General features: G+C 36.8%; 3 protein-coding genes across 8 annotated transcripts; 1 reads left to right on the top strand and 2 right to left on the bottom strand.

Annotated features, from left to right (window-relative positions):
• Positions 1 to 962: 962 nt before the first annotated feature.
• LOC104807376 lies at positions 963 to 3,994 on the top strand. Of its 6 annotated transcripts, none has more exons than XM_010532620.2 (4): positions 963 to 983; positions 2,067 to 2,233; positions 2,641 to 2,957; positions 3,110 to 3,994. In XM_010532620.2, exons 2-4 carry the CDS (start codon positions 2,110 to 2,112, stop codon positions 3,866 to 3,868), a joined length of 1,200 nt encoding a protein of 399 aa, XP_010530922.1. In that variant the 5' UTR covers positions 963 to 983; positions 2,067 to 2,109; the 3' UTR covers positions 3,869 to 3,994. The 6 variants fall into 6 exon arrangements, with proteins under 6 accessions (XP_010530922.1, XP_010530917.1, XP_010530921.1 ...); XM_010532615.2 differs by lacking the exon at positions 963 to 983 and adding an exon at positions 993 to 1,173; XM_010532619.2 differs by lacking the exon at positions 963 to 983 and adding an exon at positions 1,208 to 1,225.
• A 41-nt stretch (positions 3,995 to 4,035) lies between these two features.
• Positions 4,036 to 6,482, bottom strand: LOC104807375. Its single transcript, XM_010532614.1, has 2 exons — positions 6,045 to 6,482; positions 4,036 to 5,060 (listed from the first exon to the last, which is right to left on the bottom strand). The coding sequence occupies exons 1-2, from the start codon at positions 6,375 to 6,377 to the stop codon at positions 4,233 to 4,235; spliced, it is 1,161 nt and encodes a 386-aa protein (XP_010530916.1). The 5' UTR covers positions 6,378 to 6,482; the 3' UTR covers positions 4,036 to 4,232.
• Positions 6,483 to 8,377: 1,895 nt separating this feature from the next.
• LOC104807374 (probable BOI-related E3 ubiquitin-protein ligase 3) lies at positions 8,378 to 9,980 on the bottom strand. Its single transcript, XM_010532613.1, has 2 exons — positions 9,420 to 9,980; positions 8,378 to 9,321 (listed from the first exon to the last, which is right to left on the bottom strand). The coding sequence occupies exons 1-2, from the start codon at positions 9,666 to 9,668 to the stop codon at positions 8,803 to 8,805; spliced, it is 768 nt and encodes a 255-aa protein (XP_010530915.1). The 5' UTR covers positions 9,669 to 9,980; the 3' UTR covers positions 8,378 to 8,802.
• Between the last annotated feature and the right edge of the window lie 2,196 nt (positions 9,981 to 12,176).

Genomic DNA, 12,176 nt, shown 5'->3' with positions numbered 1-12,176 from the left:
TAAAAATAAATATATATATATATATATATATATATATATATATATATATATATATATTATATGTGCGTGTGTGTGTCTGTGACTCTGTGCGCGTTGATTCAATTGATCAAGGTATTTGCTTTTTTATTTCGATTAAACTTTTAGGTTTTGAATACATATATATATATATATATATATATGTATGTATGAAAGTTTAATAGTTCTACAAAAAAAAATCTAAAAAAAATCGTCATGTATTGTTCAAATACGTTCATTCTCCGGCTATAAAAACCATTATTTAATTATACCAAAATACTATTATCTTTCTGAGACCATGTCTCCAATTGAAATATTGCTGGCTCATGTCGTTTTTGATGAATTAGAATTTTTGCAAAGGATTATTATTCGTATATTTATTTATAATAGTAGACCTTCTACCAAAACAAACATATATACATTATATATAGATAATTATTCCGATAAAAGGAACTAATCGTAGAAATATCCTGCCAAAATATAAACTTTATTAGAAAAATCATCATATAAATAACTATGAAATCACATCTCTTAAAAATTAACGATTAGACCAACCATCTATCTTTATGAGCGGTTTATTTGGACCCAAAATTATAAACACCTCTTTTTGAATAAACACTACGTTTTATGTCATGTTGTTGTTAAGTTCATAATTTATATATAAATTTTATAATTAATGATTTGTTTAAAAAACTATCTATATATATACATTTCTAACGAAAATTAAATAGATATAAATGTTATTTTACCTCCAAAGGAGAAGAGATGGGGATGTCACGTGTGAATGAGCAAGCGCACGTGGCTCATGCAGGAGCCCGTTGCTCAGTAGGTGTAAAAAAACTTTCTTTATCCCTTTTTTACTTTTTTTTTCATGTTCTCATTTCGCGTCTCTCTCTCTCTCCTCTCCTCTCGTCAACTTCTGGAAGATTGATGGCTTGGTGCCATTTCCAATCCTCCAGCAATTAATGGTCAGTCGGCCAATTTTCAATTGCTCCTCAGTTTCGTTCTTTTCTTTTTTACGTTTTGGTCAAACGTACACGAAGACAGGACCTCCCATACACGAGATTTACTATATATACACAGCATATACCTTATATTTACATTCCTATCTTCTCTCCTCCCCCGGCCAAGTCCTTCTTTCGCTTTCCAACTCTACCGGTATCCCTCCCTCTGATTCTCTCTATCTCTCTATCTATGCGCATATACATAGGTACATTTATGTGCACTTGTGTGTATGTGGGTTTATGTTGGGAAAGTTTGGAACTTTAATGGAAAATCTGAATCTTCTCCTCTCAGAGAATTGTGGGTCTGAGTTTTTTGTTGGTTTTATCGAAGATTGGCATGTGGGTTTGCGTTCTGTTTTATTGTTTTGCGCCCTGTTTGTTTGCTGGCAAATTTACATCAGGGAATTTTAATGGAAAATTTGGAACTTTCTCGGTGGGGCTAAAGCTTGCTTTGTCTATTCAGACTACGCCGGTCAAAATAATCTACCCAGACCTTTTTCTTAGTCAATAATAGTGGGCCGTCCTGAAAATTACAGGGTCTTCTGCCATGTCCGCACAATTCAGAACTTTCTGGGTGAGGGAGGAAAAAAATCTTGCATTTGTTTTCTTCTGTCTTTTATCTCCCTTTATATATTGGATAGGCATTTTTGGGGGATAGTTTTCTCCAATGATCTGAGAATTTCTTGCCGGGTATGTTTGGTAAAACTTTGCTAGCTTTCTATTTTCCGGTGTTTGATCGCTTAGACCAAAACACCCACTTTGCTTTCTGTTTCCTTTTTGACATAAAAGCGTGAATGGTTGGTGAAACCAGGACGGAATCCAATCGTGTTGGAGTCGTTGTTATATACGTCCCGTGTTTGGTTTCTGACCGATTTATACAACTTAAGGCAGCTCATAGTTTGTTTCTGAGGTTTTGTCTCTTTGAACAGGTTTTGTATGCTTATAGGCTTTTCTTCTTCGGGCTGTGCATCAAATTCTTGGTTGTTTCCGAGTTTGTTTCCTTGAACAAGTTATATGCTAAGAAGGGTTTTTTCTTCTTTTTTGCAGTTAGTTCATTTGATTGAAGCTGTCCATTGAGAAGAAAAAAGCTATGGAGGTCAATCGTAAATCTCATCCGGATTGTGTATATGCCTCAAATCCTTTCCATGAATGTGCTTCGGCTTGTTTAGAGAGAATCGCACAAGGTCATGGAAGGAAGCATCCAAAGAAGCAAGGTGATTCTCTCTTGAAATCCATTACCCATATCATATCATGAATGTGGTTAGCCTTATCTATATGGTGTGATGGATGATGTATTCCTTTGACAAATTCACATATAGTGTGACGCCTTAGCTGATGTATTAACTCAAGACTTTGGGATTTGATCTAATGCTGCTGTCATTTTCCTGCCCCTTCTTGTCCTGCCTATGCCCATTTAATCCACTTTTGTCCTTCTATTGCAGCCGGTAGTGTTACCGCGACGAGTATTAATTGTGTCTTCTCGGGTTTTCGAGGGATAACTTGTGGCGGGTTGACCCGTTTTACTGTTCTTGTTGATCTTGGCTTTTGCTTTCATGGGCTTGCCATTAATTCCTTCAAAGAACTGTTCCTTTTTTTCTGATAGTTGTGTTGTTTATTGCAGCTTCGAAGATTCTTAGCTTCTCAGCGAGCTTCGGTAGGAAAAAGAAAGAATCAGTGCCACCGTCTCCATATGCCTCGAGACCCTATCAGAACAACGCTTACGCCAACAACAATCATTCTGCAAAGGATCATCGGCCAATGCCTCCTCCTGCTGCTGCCAATGCTGTAAAGAAGAAGACGTTTCTCGAAGAAAAGAAGTCGTCTTTCTCTTCTGTGTCTTCCGAGGAACTCCCTGCAGAGAAGTATTCACGGGATGAAGCTTTCAATCATAAGCAAGAACAGCTCTCGGAAACAGTTCTTCTATCTCCAAAAGACCTGGTATTTCTTTCTGCACTCTCCAATTTATCATCTATATTGTGTGTGTGTGTGTATATATATAGATGTAGGCACGCATAACAGAACTCAGGCGTTATATTATAGATCAAACGAGCGCGAAATTCCTGACGTTTTTCTTGTTTGATCTTCTGCAGATTGTTGATAGTAACAAAGCCGTAAAGCCAGTATCAAAAAAAAAAGCCGATGACGAGAAGAATGGATCGGCTGGTGAGATCAGGAGCTTCAGTTTTCTAAGCCCGCCAAGATCTAATGAAAACGACGAAGAAAGCAATGACGAAGATGATGATGATGATGATGATGATGACGAAGAGAACAACGAGATTCTCGGAGAAGAGATCGAACTTGAATCCGTACTGTCGGAATCATGTGTCTCGGTGGGGAAATACCGAGTGAGACCAGCTGTTTCGGCCATCTTGACCTCCATCATCGACAAACACGGAGACATAGCCGTTAACTGCAAGCTCGAATCAGCCTCCATGAGAGCTCGTTACCTCGAGTGCCTATGCCTGTTGGTCCAAGAACTGAAGTCAACCCCGGTTACCCAGTTGACCAAAGTCAAAGTCAAAGAGATGCTCGCTGTCCTAAAGGACTTGGACTCGGTGAACATCGAAGTGGGATGGCTCCGGACAGTGCTGGAGGAGTTTGCGGAGTTCAAGGACGTGGACAGGGCGAGAGAGAGGCACGTGGAACAGGTGAGGTCCACGAGGGCGGCGTTGGAAGATCAGGAAGCGGATTTGGCTCGGATGGAGAAGGAAGTGACCGAGGCCAGGTCTCGGGTCGAAGAGGCTCGAGCCCGAGTGGCCGAGCTCGAGAAAGAAGGGTTGAGGCTAGAGGGGATTGGATCGAAAGGCGAGAGATTCAAAGGGAAATCGTTCTTGGAGGAGCTTCTATGATGTAACTGTGTTAACTCGAGAGAGAGGGTATATGTTATGGTGTAGTGTCCGTTAATTATATATAACATGAAACCTTGTCTTGAGATATTCAGTGGTACTAATAAACTGTTTTGGCTTTGTAATTCATAAATTCTTTGATTTTATACACATAAATATATATATATATATATCTTGTTTTTATAAGAATAATATAATAGAGAAAAGAAAACAACAGGAACGTTTTTCCGAGGGGAGATTCTGAAGCTACGTACGAGTTTGATCCTGGTATAAGCAATAGACGAAAACAATCGAAATTCTTCTTCTTAGAAATACAAAGAATCAAAGATCAAGTTCAGACCTGAAAGTGTTCTATCATGGCGGCTTCTCAGTAAAGGCTGAACCCGAAGAACTGGCTGACGATGATGGCCAGCCCGAGGCCGATGGCTACAAGAGAAGACGCCCACGTCAGTTTCTCGGTTATCCTCGGGACCTTTTCCTTCAACGCTTCGCTGCAAGACCCTATAAACACCGTATAGCTTCCCATCGCGATTACTGTGCCAACCAAGAACATTGTGAGAAATGCAGCTCCTGCCAACTTGGAAGGCAAAGCCAATGCAGGCAGAACCATCATCAGAGCATCCGGCTGTAACCCGTGAACGATCCCCGTTGCAAATGTTGCAAACCCTATTTTCTTTTTCGGGGTCGAGGTTTTCTCCGTCTGAAGACTGTTGATGTCGGTTTCGCCATTCTCCAAGGCAACACATGGAGCCGGAATTTCGGAAGCTTCTCTGATCCCCATGGCACCAATGATAAGAAGGGTCAGGCCCACCACTCTTGTACCCCAAGTTCTTATGACTTCAATGTGAAGCCGATCCTTAAGAAGTAAAAACAGTAAACCGAAGATGACTTGACCAGCGTCGTGGCCGCATCCCCAGAGAGCTCCAACAGCAGCACTCTCCATTCTGCTTCGCCCAATTGAAAGCGGTGCCAAAGCAGCAAGGTGGTCGGGCCCTGAGAGCGTATGCAGACAACCCGCAAAGAAACCCGTCCATGCACTGCTCAGCAACTCGGTCCTGAGGAGTTTGCTACCAACAGCGGCGCCTCCAGATTTCGTAGCGGTTTGAAAGCTCGCAAAAGCAGGCGATGCGATAATTGGGTTGAGCAAAAGTACAGTAATTGCAGAGATTAGTATGAGAGTTCCCGTAGAAATGAACTGCAAAAAAAATCACACATTAGCAAACATTGAATAAATCCATTGACAGCACTGACAGGAGAGATAATGCCACAACAGAGATGGATCAGAGAAAAAGCTTCAACTTTGAAAGTTCTAAAAGGATTAACACGCAAGGGCTTTTCGAATCATCGCACAACCCCAAACATGAGCAACTAGTAGCGACAAAAAGGAGTTGCTACCCAAAAAAAACAGACGGAGTTGAATTACATGGAGTGGCCATGTCCTTCCTATCCAAGCTCATACTTGCCATCAAGTTTGGGCAATAGATGTAAGAAAAACAGTAACTGATTGGCTAAAAACGCATGACTTGTGTGTTTTGTCATAACAGGTAGATGCACAGGACAGACAAGGAGCATGGGTTCATCCGTACGTCATATGAATTCCGCTAGAAGAGATTTACACAGACAGGACTAAATGAATGAGGAAAAAGAATTAAAACACAAAAAGATTCTGCAGAATAAAACAATAATTCAGACAAATATGCAGCTAGTGTATTGCAGAATGTAACCACGAAAACGAATGCTGAATGTTGCAGAAACAAATACAGCATCAACTGATGATCACTAAGCCAGAAAACACAAGATTCTGGAATCACTAGCATCAGATTCCATGATCCTTCAAGCTGGTGAAGCACAAATTGTAAAGTAATCTGAAGTTTTCTTCCAGAAAAAAATGTCAGGTACGAATAATTCTTTGCCGTCAACAGGAATCATACGTTATGCTTCACCAGCTTGAAATCAAGGGAGAATCGCCATCAAGTTGAAAGCTTCAAAAACTTGAACTGTAACCCAAACCCCTAAAACCCTAAAACACCAACCCACAATTCAACAAAAAAATTTGTCGCAGCCAACCAGCGGAGATGTGACAAAACGTAGAAATGAAGATTTAACATCGATACAAACAGCAAGCCAAGTAAATCAAGAGAATCCCAGTTTTTACGCAACTGCTGCGTAAATTCGATACCTTTCGCTGCTCACAAGCTCCCCTGGCGATCCGCTCAAGAAACCCAGGATTAGGTTTCGATCCATCGGCCGAACCGAATTTGGAAGAAGAAGAAACAGGCCCAAACAAGGAATCGCTTGACTGAACCGATGCTGTAGAGGAATGAGGAGTCGGGTTCTGGTAGTGGCTGCAGGAAATCGAGTTGACTCGGGAGGAATAGGGCAGGCGAGAAGAAGCGAATGTGAGACTCGGCGAGTGGAGACGGGGCAATCGGGGAAGCAAAGAAGATACCCTGGATTGGAATTTCGACGGAGCTATGGAGAACGAAGATGGCGACTGGAGAAGCCTTTCCATGGCGTCTACCCCTCCCTTCCTCTCTCTCCCCTGATGAGTTCGGAGGCAAAAAGTCTGCACTGATAAAGGGGAGAGTACGTGCGCTCTCGTGAGGATAACTTTTGTTTTCCTTCTATAAATATTTGTTGCAATTTTTTTAAAAAAAAAAAAAAAAAAAAAAAAAAAAAAAAGTGGTGTGGATTGATGAAGTTACAAACATTATACATTGTAAAGAATAGTTTTAGATCTAATCTAAGAAATCTTCATAATACTGTAATCAGATTCTTTATCCAAAAAAAAAACGACTGTATTCAGATTATTTAGATTTTTTTTTTAGAATGAAATCGATAGATTCCTTTCACATATATATATATGATAGATTCCTTTCACACACACATATATATATATATATATACACATATATTATTTTATAAAATTTAAGGTTAAGATTTTGTATATGGTTGGAAGGTTGATATCGGCTAAGGGTGGATACTTAGCGTTTCGGACTAACCGGTTAACAAAAAAAAATATTATATACCATAAAATAAATTTATTTTTTAACGAAATTTTAGATTTTTTGTTATTTTTATATTCCGTTTAAAATTTTATTTTTAAAAAATTTAACAGTTCAATTTTTTATATGATATTGAATTCGGATAAGTTTCTATTGGGCTGAACCAAAACTGGTCAAGCCTAGACTAAGGTAGTGAATCCATGACCAAGCTGTGAAATCTTCGCAAGTAAAAGGCCCAAAAGCCCAATAATCTCATACTGGGGCAAAAATCTAATGGGCTGAGAAATAGCATTCAGGCCCAAATAACCCATCAACTCATCTATTAAACGTCGACCAATTATAACATTATGGTTTTTATTTTGATAAATAAATATAACTAATAACGTATTTATTGAAGAAAAAAACTGATTTCACTATTGATTTTCTCTCTCTTTTTCTTTGGCTCTACATGGTCGTTCTTCACGTATATTATCTTAAATAATTATTTATTTTAGAAGGACCAATCAATTCACCTATTTTTCTCACACAATATAATTTCACCTAATTATAATTAAAAGTCTTAAAATAATTTTGAAAACTAAAAATACGGAAAATATAGAAGATTCTTTTGACTGAAAATGATATTTTCCTACATAAATTGTGAAGTACAGAGGGGTTTTCATAATTTTCTTGGGTAACAACGGGCAAATACAAACCTATAAATATATATATATTATATATATATAAATACTATAGGATAATATTGTGAACGAGAATCGGATCATTTCACACGAAACTTGTCTAATCGTTACCAATTTCCACATGTTCATACGTATTAAGTACATCGACTGAATCACATACAAAACAAAGGATGCCTTGTCAGTGTCAGAAAAAAAATACTAAAAAGAAAAAGGAAAGTCGTGTATAGACAGTCTCCTATAATATCAGAAATTAAATATTTTATAAATCTATTGGCATTTCGTGGCTGACATAGCCTTTTTAATATTTCACAAGAACTATTAATATTATGCAACAATTTATTGGTTTTTCGTTACTTTTTACGAATAAATTATGGACTTGTCCAAGTTTTATATTAAAAGATGATAGTAAATTGTGGTTTTGATAAATGTTAATTTCGTTTGGGGATAAGTATTTTAATAACCAGTAAGAAAAAAAAAAGAAACAAATAAAATAGAATGAGTACGAAAAAGGAAAATGTCAAAGATAGAAAATTTGTTTACAAACATAGTAATTGTTTTTACTTTTTATGTTCTTATTCAAAAAGAAAAATTATATTAAAAATAATAGAACAATAGGATAGACGAAGCAATTTAGAAAAACGTTAATATATATATATATCACTAAAGGATCTTTAAATTAGGAATACATATATATATATATGTAAAAAAATACAAGACAAAATGATAAAAAGGTAAAATGTAAAAATTGAACTAAAAACAAAATTATGAAAATGAGAAGAAAAAATAGATAGATAGTTTTTCTTAAAATATTAACAAGATAAAATAAATTGTTATGAAAATATATACTGTATGATCCAAAATTAGAACCGTTGGGAGGAAAATATCCTCTGTTCAAATCGATTGGCTTGATTTTGATCTTTACTAAAGTAAAAAAGTAAAAAATTTAAAAAAATAATGGAACAAAGAAAAACCTACGAGGATTACTCTTTCAAGTCTCAAATTAACAGATGTTCTAATAATACTGCTACTTGTTTTCCTACTCCTTAGAAATTTTCCCGGAAAATTACAACAGAATTTCCCGGGGGAATCGTTGGTCGTTCTGAAATCTACAGCCTTGGATTCTCTCCGGGAAAGTTACGGCCTCGCCAGATAGACCCATCTCGTTCTTTCGCCGGAAAAAAACAGGGTAAACTGGGGAGCGGGAGCAGAAAATTTTCTCGGGAAAACTAGAAGGGTTTTCAGGAAATTTTCCCTAGAAAATCAAGGCCTCGATTGTAGCTTTCTTAGGGGTTTTACAAACGGGACAAAGATCGAGACTCGCTTCGCAGTTCGTGCAGCAACAGAGATGCCTACACGGCAGAAACAGAACGCACGTTTCCCCACTACACCCGCAATTCCTGCAGCTCATCACCATTTTCTCGCCGTCCAAACAAGCCCTCGCCTCCGCCGCCGGGAAACTCTCTCCTCCACCGCAGCAAGATCCTTCGTCCTCCGCCGCCGGGAAACAGGAGGCCCTCTCCCGGACCTGCTCGAGCGTGTTGTTGAGCGTCGCGACCATGACTTCGTTCTCGCGCGCCATTCTCTGCCAAGTCTGATTCTCCATCTCCATCTTCCTCAACAGAGCTTCCAGCTCCATTTTCTTGGTCGAAGCTCTGGCGATCTCTTCGTCTTTCTGAGCCATCAAAACCCAGGCTTTCGCTTCCATCTTCCTCACGATCATCTCTATCTGTTGCTTCCTCTGTTCTTGCAACACAACCCTCAATCTCTCGTTCTATGAAAAAAAAACAAAGAGATAATCAGTGCCCATGATTCAACCCGAAGAAAAACATAAAAAAAATAAACCTTTTTGCGAGGAGATTGAATCCGAACCTGCGATCTTATGAACTGATCGACCTCTTGCCTCTGTTTCTCCACGTGGGCAGCGAAAAAGCTCTGAGATTGACACTGTTGATGAAACAGGGCTTGCTGATTCATGTTCTTCTCAGACTGGAGATTGATGAATGACTGATCGAATCGGACGTTGTTGATCGATGAAAACTCCGACCCACCTCCGGTCAACGGAAACCCAATATTACTGGCATTCCGAGAATCGTAATTCAGCTCCGCCTGTATCGCCATATCCACCAAGAAAAGAAGAAACCCAGATTTCCTCGTTAACCAAACGGCCTACACGAAAACAGGGATGCCCAGAAATGATCGTCTTGATCAAATCAAACAACACGAACAGACGACGACCCTGATTCAGATTGTTTCGTCTCTGTGATTGTAATGCATGAATGAACCTCCACAAGAATATATGTATATGTATTTATGTATGCGTGTGTGTGAATCTCGTTGTATGTATGATGAGAATCAAAGAAACGAAGGGGTAAAAAAGAGTAAAGTAACTGAAAAAGTTGAAAAGGAGAGAGAGAGAGAGAGGGCCTTGGATACTACTAAGATGTTTTTCCTTTCATGCCTCTGACATTATTATATATAGATTCACTTTTTTTCTTAATCTGCACTTTGCCTAAATTTGTTTTATAAAAAAAAAAACTATTTTTATTTTATTTTTATTTATTGCCTTTTGAATATATATATATAGGTATATATATAGCACTAAAGAAACGACGTACACATGCTGATTTTGTGACTGAGCCATCTCTCTCTTTCTCGGTTCAGAGATTTTGCCAGAGACGTTTTGTTTTTTTAGTAAATATCGTAATTACTTTTTCGGATTTTTTAATTTGATAAAAAAATTAAGTCCTAAATGGAATTGTAATTGCAGGAGTTTGAATACATCTGATCGAATAAATAAATTAAAACTATGTAATCACTTATTAAATATGACATAAAACCACGTATAAAAATCAACTAAAAACTTAAAATATTTTTTTAATTTTCTCTCATTTTTGTAACGTTATCTGAATAAAATTGATTTCCCCCTCTGAATTAGTCAGTTGGGTCATCTGGAAAGCCTGAATTATTTGATTTTCTTTCTTCCATTTTTTTGTTCTAGAATTCTACCCTTTTACTATTTTAATTTTTAAATTAATTTTCGCAGTCAAACGGTGGCCGATTAGTGATTATCCTTAGTTTATTTCTTCTTAAAAAAAGGACACGCCATTATAAGGAAACCAAAACAACCATATAAACCTAACCCATGATTTTCTCCGAGTTAAAATATATAAAATAAATAGAAAACCTTTAATTTTTCCTTTCTCATCCACAACCGTAGGCATCAATTTAGATATATATATATATATATATTAATGGCTATTAAAGGCTAAGCCAACCATTCAAACCACATGCATGCATGCACGGGTAACATAGTTTTGTTAAATTGTTAATATATTGAATTATGATTTTATTAAGTGCACTAATTAAAATCACGAATCCTAAACGGTTTTATCATTGACCTTTTGAAAAAATTTCGGGTCAAATAATCCTTTTACATATATGCCTTCTATGCCCACGAAATACGCAAGTTTGGGTTTTCGCATCAATGTACCATGTAGAAATAGAATAATAATCCTTTTCGAGTTATTTGATATTTTAAAGAAATTAAATGGAACTTACCTTTGAGTGCACCGTGGAAATCTTAGGATAAGGTCTGAATTTGATAAGTCCAACCACGACCGGTCCAAATATGGAATTACAATCCATTAAAAATATAAAAATAAAAAAGATTGCTATATATCTTTTTTTTCTAAAAAAATTCGGCAAGTCTGGGTGGTTTGATTTGTCACATTCCATAAAAGAGCAACAATTTCAAAGTTTTCCTAGCAAATTTGGCATAATCTTTTAATTTTCCAGCGTAATTATGAGGTTAGGGAACACTGATTATTTAATTGCTGTTCCATGCATGCACATAGTCGTAAAATTAATAAAACGCATGCTTACGTGTCTTTCGTGCGTTCTATTGAGAAATTCCAACTCCATGTACGCAAGTATGCCAACGACGACGGGATAATTTCATGCATTTACATTAAAAAAAAAATAGTGAGTAACCTTTTTTCTTTCAAAATGTCGTAAAATCCGAATCTAGAAATAACTGAAACTCTACGATAGTTTAAAAAAAAACAAATTCGGCTTAAGCTAGGAGTAGACATGTGGCTTTTGTTTTTATTAAAAAGGGTGTTTTTTTTTAATTTATCTTCATTCAATTTTTTCAACTTTTTTTTCGTCCGAATTTGAGTCGAGCTCTTTTAATTTAGTGTAAATAATAATAATTCAAATTCGAATTCAGTTTATAAATCGGAATCGATTTAGAACAATCTCATTTTATTTGACTTTTCTCAACTAAACAATAAACAAATGTGGTAAAAAAACAGAAAAATAAACATGTGCAAAAAATAAATTAAAACTACGTATAATTTCATAAAAGTGCAATAAATATTTTATGCGGTCTTCTCGAAATCTCTAACTCAAATACGAGAAATAAAAAAAAAATATAAGAATATATAATATTAATACGAACTATTCACGTCGTCGAGTCGGTCGAATGACAATACAAATATGAAAATCGATAGTTTTCGAGAAGATGATAATTTTCTTTTGTTAAGTGATTAAGTGTTATAATATGGTCAAAAGGAGGGTAATTACGTGCATGCTTTTCGCTTTTCAGAATTCACGCAGAAACGCACC

This window comes from Tarenaya hassleriana, unplaced genomic scaffold, assembly GCF_000463585.1.
Source record: "Tarenaya hassleriana unplaced genomic scaffold, ASM46358v1 Cleome13, whole genome shotgun sequence".
NCBI classification, from domain to species: Eukaryota; Viridiplantae; Streptophyta; class Magnoliopsida; order Brassicales; family Cleomaceae; genus Tarenaya; species Tarenaya hassleriana.
Note: the sequence above shows the minus strand (reverse complement) of the source record. Positions and strands in the feature narration are given on the sequence as shown.